Here is an 11,806-nt window from a genome sequence, read left to right on the forward strand (position 1 = left end):
GCGCTGGGAGGAGAATGGTCAAGGTCGATTTTGGGCCCCCTGGTTTGTGTCCCTGGAACTGCAATGGCCTATTTGTAAAAATGTTCTAAAGGGGTTTAACTGAAGAGAGGAACAACAGATTTTCATGTTATTTGGTACGCTGGTAGGTTGGATGGAGATGTACACACTGAAGTTCAAATCATGCGAAGTTATTGTGTTTGCGTGTGTGTGCGCATGTGTGTATGTTTGTGTCACCGTGTTTGTATGTATGTGTCACCGGAAGCTTAAAATCAGCATAACTGAAGAACGTGTGGATGGATTGAAATGATATTTGGTATGTGGGTAGGTGCTGGGAGGAGAAAGGTCAAGGTCGATTTTGGGCCCCCTGGTATGTGTCACTGGAACTGCAATGGCGTGTTTGTAAATATTTTCAAAGGAGAATAACTGAAGAAAGGAGCGACAGATTCTCATGTTAATTACTTGGCAGGTAGCTTAGAGAGGGTTGTATACAATGAAGTGCAAATTATGCAAATTGGACTTAATTTGCCTAAGTAATGGGGAAATCTATATTTGCTGTGTTGGCCTATCCTCTATTGGGTGCTTGTTAGTAGCTATAGCGTAAGTGGGTCAGTTGTCAACAGCTGTTGGCTTTAGCTTGCCAAGCCCATCAATCAAATTAGCAACTGTTGGTTGTTAACAGCTGTTGGCGCTTAACAGTCTGTAGGGACTGATTTGACCAGACTAGAAGCTAATGACAGCAGGTAGTGAAAGGAACAGTTATACATGGTTTTAATGTAAGGCAACTCATTCCAGTCAGTCTGTCTGTATGTTTGAGGACCCCAGTTGAATAATATGGGAAAATAGCAAAGAAGAGGTCAAGATCAGTTTCTGTGGATCAAAGGATATATGATGGGGATCCAAAGCATAAGGTATGTGAAGTAACCAGGACACATCACACATTTGATTATGTGTAAATTCACTTTGACCTGTTAACAGGCTGTTTCTTGCTCATACCGTGTTGTGGTCTGGCTTTATTTTCTCAATGGTTTGGCAATGGTACTGTGGACCACAATATATTTAACGTACAATGCTACGATTGCTACCAGTTTATAGGTAACTACGTAGCACTTTGACATGATCTGGTCACTCGTAACCTTTCCTGCTTATCTATTGTACCCCTGTCTTTTATTCACCTGTAAAGTTGTGTTCTATCAACCGCTGTCCCTGATAGTTTATAATTTACACAACTTTGTAGGCAAGGTCGGGATGTCTCCAGGTGTCAGAGATACATAAGAAGATGAAGAGAGATCACATGAGAGCCAAAAGAGAAGGAGAAACAAATGCACTGAGGCGTAACAGACCACATAAAACAAATATAAACAAACACAACCACCCTGAAGCAGATAAAACATAACATAACAACCAAACAACAAATAACATACACAAACATAACACAACATTTAAAAAAAACAAATTTCATGGAGATTTTGGGTCCTCAGACTCTTGTTCACTTCTGAAAAGCCGTTCCACATGCATATATTTTGGCATTTCCGCCTGCATCCGTGGTTGTATGCCCTGCCAGATCTCCATAAATGGCCATATTACATATATTACCACAAAATTACACAAATGGAACTGATTTTGTTAAGAAAATGGACAAAAAGGTACCAAAATATTGTGCCGTGCCGTGCCGTGAAATATTGTGCCGTGAGATTTCAACGTTATGTATCTTCATGGCAGGACGATGGCCGGACGATGATTTCCCAGTAGCTCACTTGGTAGCACGTAGAGTATGTAGGTTTGGTGGGGACTGGAAGGTCCCCGGTTCGAACCCGAGTATGTCAAACCTTTTACCTTTTCTTTTTCTGTTTTTTTTAATAATTTAAAAAAAAAAAAAATTTATGTAAGGAGGAAATATATTGTTTTTGCTGGCGTGTTCTTCATCTTTTTCTTCTTCTTTTGCATAATTTATGCAAATTGTATTTCCCTTACGATAAATGCAAGAGATGTCATATTTGATTTGTAGGTGCCTTTAAGAAAGGTGAATGCACCACATGCATTATGCTAATGAGTCTCATTGGCATATTCAATGCAGAAACTTTCATTTCTTCCAAATGCGCCCCAGTCAGCTTTTTTAAAAAGCTTTCTTGAAGCTGACTTTGAAAACAGTTTATTTCATACCAAACTTCACAAAACTGAATAAAACTTAACACTGCACTTGTGCAATTTAGTTCTTTTTAAAAACTATACTTCAACTGTTTCATCCCCACCACAATGAGGTCGTATGGCCAGATTTTTTTTAGAAACTCTTGTTTATCTAGCTTGTGTATATTTCTTTAGAATGATAAGCCGTGTCGGCAGGGGAATTTCGACACTTGTGTTTTGCGACATACTAGGTCAGCTCTGGCATTCATTCGACCTTTGAATGTTGCTAAAATAGGATCATGACAAGCATTGTATCATTGTAAAGGGTAATAAAGAAGGTTTTCAATGATATATAATGATAAATAGTGCATTGAAAAGAGAAGTTTTCGAAAACAACTTCCCTCACAAACCCTTCGGTCTTTAAATAGAAATGACACTAACATTCATTTGCCTTCATAATGTAGAGAAGAGTGTAACACAGCAGCCCAAACGTCATCTGATCTTCACCATCAGAAGTGGAAGTGTCTGTCGGGCTATCACGAGGGGACATCTTACTGGTTGGTTGCTGACTGCCCTGATCACTGGGCGGAAGATGTCACAAGAGATCAGTGTTTGAAACAAGCTGATCCTTACAACCCGGGTGACCTGGTCTACCGGATGCCCTTGCATGATAGTTCAACACGTATTAACTATAGAAACATATTCTGTGCTCTTTGTAACAATGTGAGTATGGAAGAAGTAATAACATGGAACGTTGTACCTGTGTGCACTGATAGTTCATCTGCAAGTCCCGGTGGAAGCACACAATTGAACAACAACATCCAAAATCTTATACTAAGCATGTCAGTAAATTGTCCTGCAACTGTAAATGTAAAGCTGGAGTTCACTGCTGAAGATAAATATGAGCCAAACAAATACAAGGTCAGGCGATGTATTCCCCATGAGGTCGATATGTCTAATGTAAATTGTAATGTAACTGCCTGCAGGTCTTTTCAGCATTTACTGGAGGGTGATCATAAGATTTACAAAAACATTTACTGTGCTCTTTGTGAAGGACTTTCCCTTCAGGCAACCACACATTTGAGCTGTCGTGGGGCCGGGGGGACCATCATCCGCTTACAATGCGATTTCTGCTTCTCCTTAACTAGTCTATTCAACTTTAATGCTGATGAGAGTCCCGAAAACAGTCCAGACCATTGCCCACCCAACTTTTTATTCGACCCATTTGTAGACACATGCCGACCTTTCTCGTCCGTAAGTAAAGGCTCAGGGAACAAAACTTTCCCTTTACAAAACTGCAGCAGGCCCATTCTGAATTTCACTTCCGAAGAGTTCAAAATCCTTCCCAATGGTAGTGTCCATCTGCTCAGCTCTAACATGTCCTGCCCAGCTGAGCAGGTGGTTATTCAGGACACAACAGCATCGATCTGCGGGGACTGCCTACTGGAGTATTTTTCGAACGACACCCGCGGGGTCCAAACAACCGGAGATGCTGACCAGAGTTGGTTAACCCTGGGTCTGGTGATAGTGTCTGACGTAGCCGTTTTTGGTTTCGTAGTCCACACTTTCAGGTCAGGCGAGTGGAAAAAAGTTCCAGCCAAGCTGAAGGTCATAATGATGACAAGTATAACAGTTGCTGAATCCATGTTTGTGGGTCGTGTAATTGTCCCTGTAGGATCTGGCTGTGTAGCATATGCGATGATTCTGCACTACCTTATGCTGACGGCCTTCACATCCATGAACGCACTGTCTGTAGATCTCTTTCTTACATTTCGTCAGGGCTTAGAAAGACCGGAACTGAATAACTACCTCTTGTATATCTTACTGGCACCGTTGCCCGTAGTCGTAGCGACAGTGATTGTGGACTTCGGCAGTTCTGTCAGGGTGGGTTACGGGGAGGGCTGTTGGATCGGCAATCCGACAGCCAGTCTGGTGGCGTTTGGAGTTCCTGTCCTGTGTGCCCTTATGATCAATGTTGTCTTCATCACTCTTGCCTTGCTGGCCATACGAAAGTCATTTCAGATAGGTAGCACTGCTTTGAAACGCTCGGACCTCAGCAAGGTCTGGGTCTACATGCGTATCTCGTTTCTGACGGGGTTCACCTGGATTTTGGGCTTCATCTTTCCTTTCGCTCAGAGCACAGTTCTCGAGTACATCTTTATTGTGCTGAATGCTTCCCAAGGTCTTCTACTGACACTGTTCCTGACAATAACGTCGAAGGTGGTGGAGAAATGGAAGTCTGCGATCATGGCATGCCTTGGTCTGGCCGAACCTCAGCAGAACAATGGAACAACCGTCACTGGTCTCAACCGTCGGACCACCGGTGGGGGAGCTCAGTCAACGGCAGGTGGAACCGTTTCTGCTGTAGAAATACCCATGACAACTTTCCCTGATGTCAATAACAGGGCACGCTTCCATCTGGGTGAGCCTCGTCAGGGCAGTGGACGAACCGGAAATGCCAACAAGCAGCTGACCACCGGTGAGGGAACTGAGGTAACGGCAGGTGGAATGAGGTCTTCTACAGACATGGCCGTGACCATTATAGCCGATGTGGAGGAGAACAGGGCACCTCTGGATGAAGCTCTTCAAGACAGTGGACAAACTGCCACCGCTAGCAAACAGCAGACCACCACAGGGGGGACTGAGGTAACGGCAGATGGTACAGGCACTGCTACAGACATGCCCGTGGTCATTAAGGCCGACGTAGAGGAGAATGAAGCACCTCTTCAACTGGGCGAGTCTCATCAGGACAGCGGACAAACTGCCACCGCTCGCAAACAGCTTACCACCTCAGATGGAACTGAAGTAACGGCGGGTGGAACCGGAACTGCTACAGACACACCCGTGATCATAAAGGCCGATGTGGAGGAGAACGGAGCACCTCTTCAACTGGATGAAGCTCGTCAGGACAGTGGACAAACCGGAAACGCCAACAAGCAGCTGACTACCGCAGGGGGAACAGAGGTAACAGCTGAAGGAACCGACCCTGATGCAGACACACCCGTGTCAACTTCTGCTGATGTACATGTAGAGGAGAACTGCGCATCTCTCCAAATGGATGAGGCTCGTCAGGACAATGCACGAACCGCCACTGTTGGTAGCCAGCAGACCACTGTAGGTGGAACTGGGGTAATGCCAGACGAAACCGACACTGCAGGCAACGTGAAGACTCTCGCATGTGAAGTTGGGGAGACTACAAGCGGCTCTGACGCTGGTGCTGACATACCCATGAAGACCCTCGTCGATGTTGAAACAAACAAGGCTGAAGACTGCGCTCTAAATCTAGATGACTAGGAGACCAGTCTCTGGTTGTCTACCGTAAGGAAACATGACGTGGCCAACAACGAATAACATAGTAACTGCCTTTCAAAATCAGCTTTACTTTTCTCCAATGTCCAAATTCCTATGTGTTTGTAGGTGTTTAGTCGATTCTTCTCTAAGACAGGTTGATGCGTTCGCAGGTGGTTGTTTGAGCCCTAAAGAGACAAGTCAATGCGTTTGCGTGTGACTATAACTGCAAAACTCAAGTAAAACCTACTCCTTTAACCATCCAGCGTGGACAATACGTCTTAGTCGCGGAATTGTAAACAGCCTGTAAGACCCTTTGCAGAGAAGCCGGGGGAGTGTTTCTAAACAATTCCCTCATTGCAGCATTGCGACTCTCATCGAGATTCCCTTTCTATTTTAAAACTATCGTTAAACAAGTTCTTGATAAGTAATTAATAATTTTACTAAAGGATCCTGATTCACACATTATGAAGTGTTGCTAACGGATACGCATTTGCAATTTTACAGCCTTGACTATGGCAAGCAAGAGAAAATAACATAGAAGAAATGCTGTTTGAAATATGTTTACTTATATGTCAAACCATAAATACTTTGTCTAGTAAACAAGAAAATAAATTGATCAGTTTATTTAGGAGAAACAGAGAGATTGAGAAAAACTTAACACAACGAGATTTTCAGATATTGATACTCTGCCTTACGAACTCATTTGTCTCACGATAACGATTAAAATCCCAGAATTTTGAAATCTCACAAGGATAATATGTAAGCGCCGATTTAAACACAATGGTTATAAATAGCATAAAAGTTGCCAAACATTAACCAGATGAATAATAAGGGATGATTTTAATCTTCTCATACTGCGCGTCCTAGCTGTTATATCTGCCTAAGCACCTGGTGACAAGGGGCTAGAGCTGTGAATGACGGCACAGTCAAAATTTGTACATAAAAAGCTGTAAATAATCAACTCCGCCTTGGGAAAACCTTCACAACTTTCAGCATACCAGAAAGTATGGAAATGGTCTGTGTAAAAAAAGGCAATGTATTTCATTGTTAGGTAGGTAAAAGTCAAGGTGAAAAGATATATAACAGTAATGACTTGCCTGGAAATGGTCTATGCAAAAGGAAAAAAACTGCACACGGATAGGAAATACTTTAGGTAAACAAATTTCTAGCAAAGTGACCATGGCCACCTGTATGGGAATGGACTATGTAAAAGGCCGGACTATATCCTACCTTTGCTAGATACGTAATAATACTCAAGGTAAAAAGATATCTACTATAATAGTGATCACCTGCATGGGAATTGTCTATATTAGACGCGCTGTTCTCTCAGCAACGTATAAAGGTTTACAAATTTAAGGAATATTGGCTACAACATGTAAAAGAAATATTACATAATACTGGTTCCTCTTGTCATTTTGACAAGAAGCAAAGATGTGCATTGCTACAAAGAAGGCTGGAAGATATATTCATTCAAACACATTAACCAGTTTAAGGTTTAAGATCGAACACTCCTTTGTGGGATATGTAATATTCAATCTTTCAATGTAAAAAGATTTCTACCATAGCAATCATCTGCCTGGAAATGGTCTATGTAAAAGGCAGAACTGTTTCATGTCTTTGATGAATAATGCTCAAGGTGAAAGATTTCTAACAGTGATCATTTACATAACAAACAGTCCGAGAATTACAATCTTTACACAATGGCCCATGTTGGCTACAACATGTAAAAGAAATATTACATAACACTGGTTATTATTTTCTCTGGAACTCTAAGAACTCACATTTAGACAAGAAGCATAATGTTATATGTGCATTGTTACGGAAAAGGCTGGAAGAGGTATTCATTCAAACATTTTTTTTCATCAATTGTCTAAGGCCGGACTCTATCAGTCCTTTGATACGTAATAATCATGGTAAAAAGATGTCTTACATAGTGATCACCTGTATAAAATTGTGAAAGGCAGACCTATTTGATACCTTGGATAGGTCCCAATAGTTAAGGGGAAAAGATTTCTTGCATAGTGATAATTTATGTGACAAGGAGTCCGTGTAGTACAAAATGGGCCAAGACGTGCGCTACAGTATCGTTACATTATCTTTTCAGTATTGTCGATCACATAAGCATCAAATTCGCATTGATAATGATTACACTATCATCATTCTTTACACTATCATCATTACATCATTATTCTTCTTGTGACAATGAATAGAACGGACGTTCTATTCGAATGCGTCACTTCGAACATCATAGAACGTTGTTCGAATTCTGAAAAAAGTCTGGAAATTTTGCTCCCATATTTGACCATCGTGTCAAAACCATCTAACGTTACTGCATCAAGAAGCTTTTTTCTTATCCACCAGGTGCTCTAGTGCACCGTTATTAGTATGTACGACATGATAATGATGAGGCATGTGTTTGGCAGAAGTGTCCAAAAGAAAGAAAAGCATGGCAAACATGTGAAATTGCATACAAAAGGTGCTTTCAAAATTCAGATAAAGCATCATAACCCCCAAAATTTGTTTATCATTTTGCATTCATCAAATTCCAGTTCATGATAGATAATGTGTAAATAAGGATATGCACTATGAAACTCAAGAGGACTCCTTGTTGTAAGTTCTAACTATAGATTTTCATTGTGTAATTTGTAACAAGTTAATGCATGTTAGGCCATGTTGATTTGATTATATGGATGACATCCCCTGGGAACCCAAAACCGATGCGAGCGTGCAAAAAAAAAGTTTGGCAAAAACAGAGTTGCCTTCATTATGAAATTTACGTGGTCAACAAGGTTGAAACAATGACTAAAGACGCAGAGAAGGATATACCAATTAATGGATTCTTCATTTTTATTCATTCACATCTTCTTTGACTTTGGCATTCTACGACATTATCCGTTTTCCGAAAGATCTTCTTGCAACTTACGGCATATATTTACTCATCTTGTAGCTGCTTTGCACGATTTACAGTATTGTAGAAAACTTTTTATTTTTGGAAATGGGCGAAAATTGATGCGCGCGCGGATGTCATCCATATAATCAAATCAGCATGGCCTTATTTGCTGTAATATGAAAGCCAGTGTAACTCATGATCATCAATGGTCGAATCCTATAGAGTGTCTGCACGTGACGTCATATCCGCCATGTTGGTTGATGACGTCAGACCCATGATATCATACAATTGCATATTGTCAAATGCCATAACGTAACACCGCAACTGCGACATAACATATACAGATTGTAATTTTTCTCGAACAATCCAACATGGCGGACAATATGCTTACGTCATAACCACATCAGTGCAAACAACCTGTAGATGATTTACTGCTTTACAAGATGGAGAAAATATAGAATTTGACCATGTGTTAATTGCACACGACAGAAATGTATTCTTATCAGTTAAATGAAAATAGGGATTCATTATTATCCAGATGAAAAAGGCGCCATGTTGAGAGCTACTAATGTAACCAGCAAAAAGACAGATTCAAAAACCAATTCTATAAAATGCGCAAAATCTAAAAATGTAGATTCAAACGATGAAAAGCTTAAGGATACAGAATGCAGAAAGATATAGGTGCACAGCAAAACAAACATACAAACCCTACTGCCTCTCATCTGTCTGTAATTCTATACCTAACTTTAAAATTTTAAACAAAAAGTAATACATCAGTTACAATTGTACTGGTTTTCTTTCTGGTACTCAAATTTAATGAATATTCTGTATACTAGCGCTACACAACTCATTGCGATCCATTATCCAACATCCACTGTGTGATGATAATGTATTTAAAAAAATATTGGCAACATATTGTGGAGCCACATTAAGAAAGAAATCAATTGTTGTGTATCGGCACCAAGATTTAATTTGTAACAACAGTACGTAATGAAGAATATGATACATGGCGCCAATCGCTTTGCAGTTCTTGTCTTTCTTTTCAATGTGATGTTAGCGTTCTTTACAGTTGCACTCAATGAGACCCGATGTAGCATATACTATAGGCGCTGAATTACTACTCTCCAAGCAGACGTTAGATGTCAAGATTGTGACCTTTTTCTGACTTGCACCGTTTTCCTAGCCTACCCAACAAAGTGTTTAACGAGGTTTGATACCCGCCAACATTAACAATCCACACATCCCCCCCCAACAAATGATGACATAGTTGTTGGGGGGATAAGATGTAGCATCTGTTGAAGACTATCGCCAGATTAGAATATATTTTTAATCTTTTATTACATTTTTTCTTGACCCTGCCAGTGTCAGGCCAAACTACAATGATACAATCTGACTGTCATAACACTTGCAGGGGACACCGTACCAGATCAACGCTTTGGAAACAGACACATTACACCATCAAAAACTATACCTCTTACATGGTGGTAACAACCGAAGCTTTATATAATGTCAATATACTTACCTTGAATCATGCATTAGTATACATGAAGGAAAAATGACTACTACTAACGTTAGAAACACAAACACACAGAATAGACACACGATAAAACAATGCTTCCTACACGAACGCAACAACAGAAGCGAATACCTCGTACATCCATGTCAATATATTCAATTAATAAAAAATACTTACCGTAAAACACATGTACCCGGTCATTAACCAAAGAGGTTTAAAATCAAAACCCTCTGCAGATACCTACATTTGTACGCCCCCCTCCCATTCCTTGAGTGATTTCCACCCAATACTGGGAGTTGTACAAATGTAGTTGTCCTAACCCTTGTCACGTCACCAGGCGTCACACTTTCTTATGATGGCTTTTAGGTGGTGGCGTCACTCGGTGAATGCCTTCTTCGGTGATAATTTGAAGGGTTTTGAGGGGAATTTTGTAACCAGAATCTGAATCCGCGGCCATTTTGAATTTGCCGCGCATTGTTGTGTCAAAGGTCAAGTTGATGTATTTTTCATTACCCACATAGTAACGCTGTGTAGGCCAGATTACTCGATCCCCCAAAAACAACATCTGGAAACTGTACTAGAAACAAATACACAGATACATAATAAAACAATAACTCCTTACGTTACATGAAAGCAACAATGGAACCAATACATAGTCCTGCATCAATGCTAACATACCATGAAAGATGAAATACCCTATCGTAAACTAGCTCGGCACTGCAAGTAAGTCACCGATACTGGTTGTTCAAATGTAGTTCTGCTAGGATGTGCGACGTCGACCAGGGCGTTACAATTTCCTCAGATGGATTCTAGAGGGTGGAGACACTTGTTTAACGCCTTCGTCGGTGATATTTTGAAGGGCTTTGAGTGATTCTGAATCCGGCGGTCATTTTGAATATGCCGCGCACTGTTGTGTCAAAGGTCAAGGTGATGTATATTTGATTACCCACGTAATAACGCTGTGTTGGGCAGATTTCTCCCTCACAGAAAAGCATCTTGATGTAATTAAATATATTGCATAACTAAGCGTAATAAGACATTATTAGAAATCATTTCAAAATGGCATGGCACACAGGTGGGGCGGGGGTGATATACTTACCTCACCTTTTATTCAGTTACTACTTTTCATTCCTTGAAAAAGAACAGAGTTCAGAAAGCGGAATTTTCCGGAGGCAAACTTGGTACAAGCCCCGGCACCGCGTCAAGGTGTCGCCTCCATTGCCGAGGTAACTTGGGACGTCATCCTGACAACTACCGACGGCCTCGACAAAATTACAAACAAAACAAAGCAGCAAAGTTTATAAAATTACAAACAAAACAAACAGCAAAGTTTATAAAGTTTCACTCAGCTCACAGTGGTTTGTAACGACAACACCGGAAGTTGTTTTTTCAAGTTGGTTTAACGTGAACAGCCAGAAGTGAAGAGGGCAGTGGTTTTAGTTGTACTGTCTTGCTGACGTTTTTTCTCCCTAGCTATCTAATATTCTTACTTGGTTAAGTCCTACTCTAAGTACCTCTAGTTTTGGGGTTTAGTTTGTTATACATATTATTATTATTCTAGACTGTCTACTTCTTGTCTTATTAAGCCCAATTCCCCCTTAGCTGTTCACAACCTTTTAGACCAGAATTGTATTTTTGTTGGCTGCCAATGTGAGCCAAGTGCACTCCATATAAAAATTCAGAAAAGTCAAATAAACTGAGACTATCGGCAGTAATGTCAGGATGAGCGCCGATTTGCCAATGATTCTTCGCCAATTTCCTATGGCTAAAAAAAAGTACCTGGGACCAAAATTATTGAACGATGTAGTTGTCCTAGTTCGTCTGCTACCACACCCAGTCTATACCGTCCTTGTCAAAGGAACATAGAAGCAAAACAATACACTAGATGCTTAACAAAAACAAAAACATTGAAGGCACAACACATGAATTGAAGCAACGTTCTATTTCACGTGGTCCCTGGAGCTCACTGGTTGCCGTCATCCTAC

The 11,806-nt window shown here is 40.8% G+C and overlaps 1 protein-coding gene across 1 annotated transcript; it reads left to right on the top strand.

Moving 5' to 3' along the window:
* The first annotated feature begins 3,441 nt into the window (after positions 1 to 3,441).
* LOC136420387 (autotransporter adhesin BpaC-like) lies at positions 3,442 to 5,481 on the top strand. The gene has a single exon (XM_066407268.1). It carries the CDS (start codon positions 3,502 to 3,504, stop codon positions 5,416 to 5,418), a length of 1,917 nt encoding a protein of 638 aa, XP_066263365.1. The 5' UTR covers positions 3,442 to 3,501; the 3' UTR covers positions 5,419 to 5,481.
* The last annotated feature ends 6,325 nt before the right edge of the window (positions 5,482 to 11,806 follow it).

Source organism: Branchiostoma lanceolatum, chromosome 15 (assembly GCF_035083965.1).
Source record: "Branchiostoma lanceolatum isolate klBraLanc5 chromosome 15, klBraLanc5.hap2, whole genome shotgun sequence".
Taxonomy (NCBI): Eukaryota; Metazoa; Chordata; class Leptocardii; order Amphioxiformes; family Branchiostomatidae; genus Branchiostoma; species Branchiostoma lanceolatum.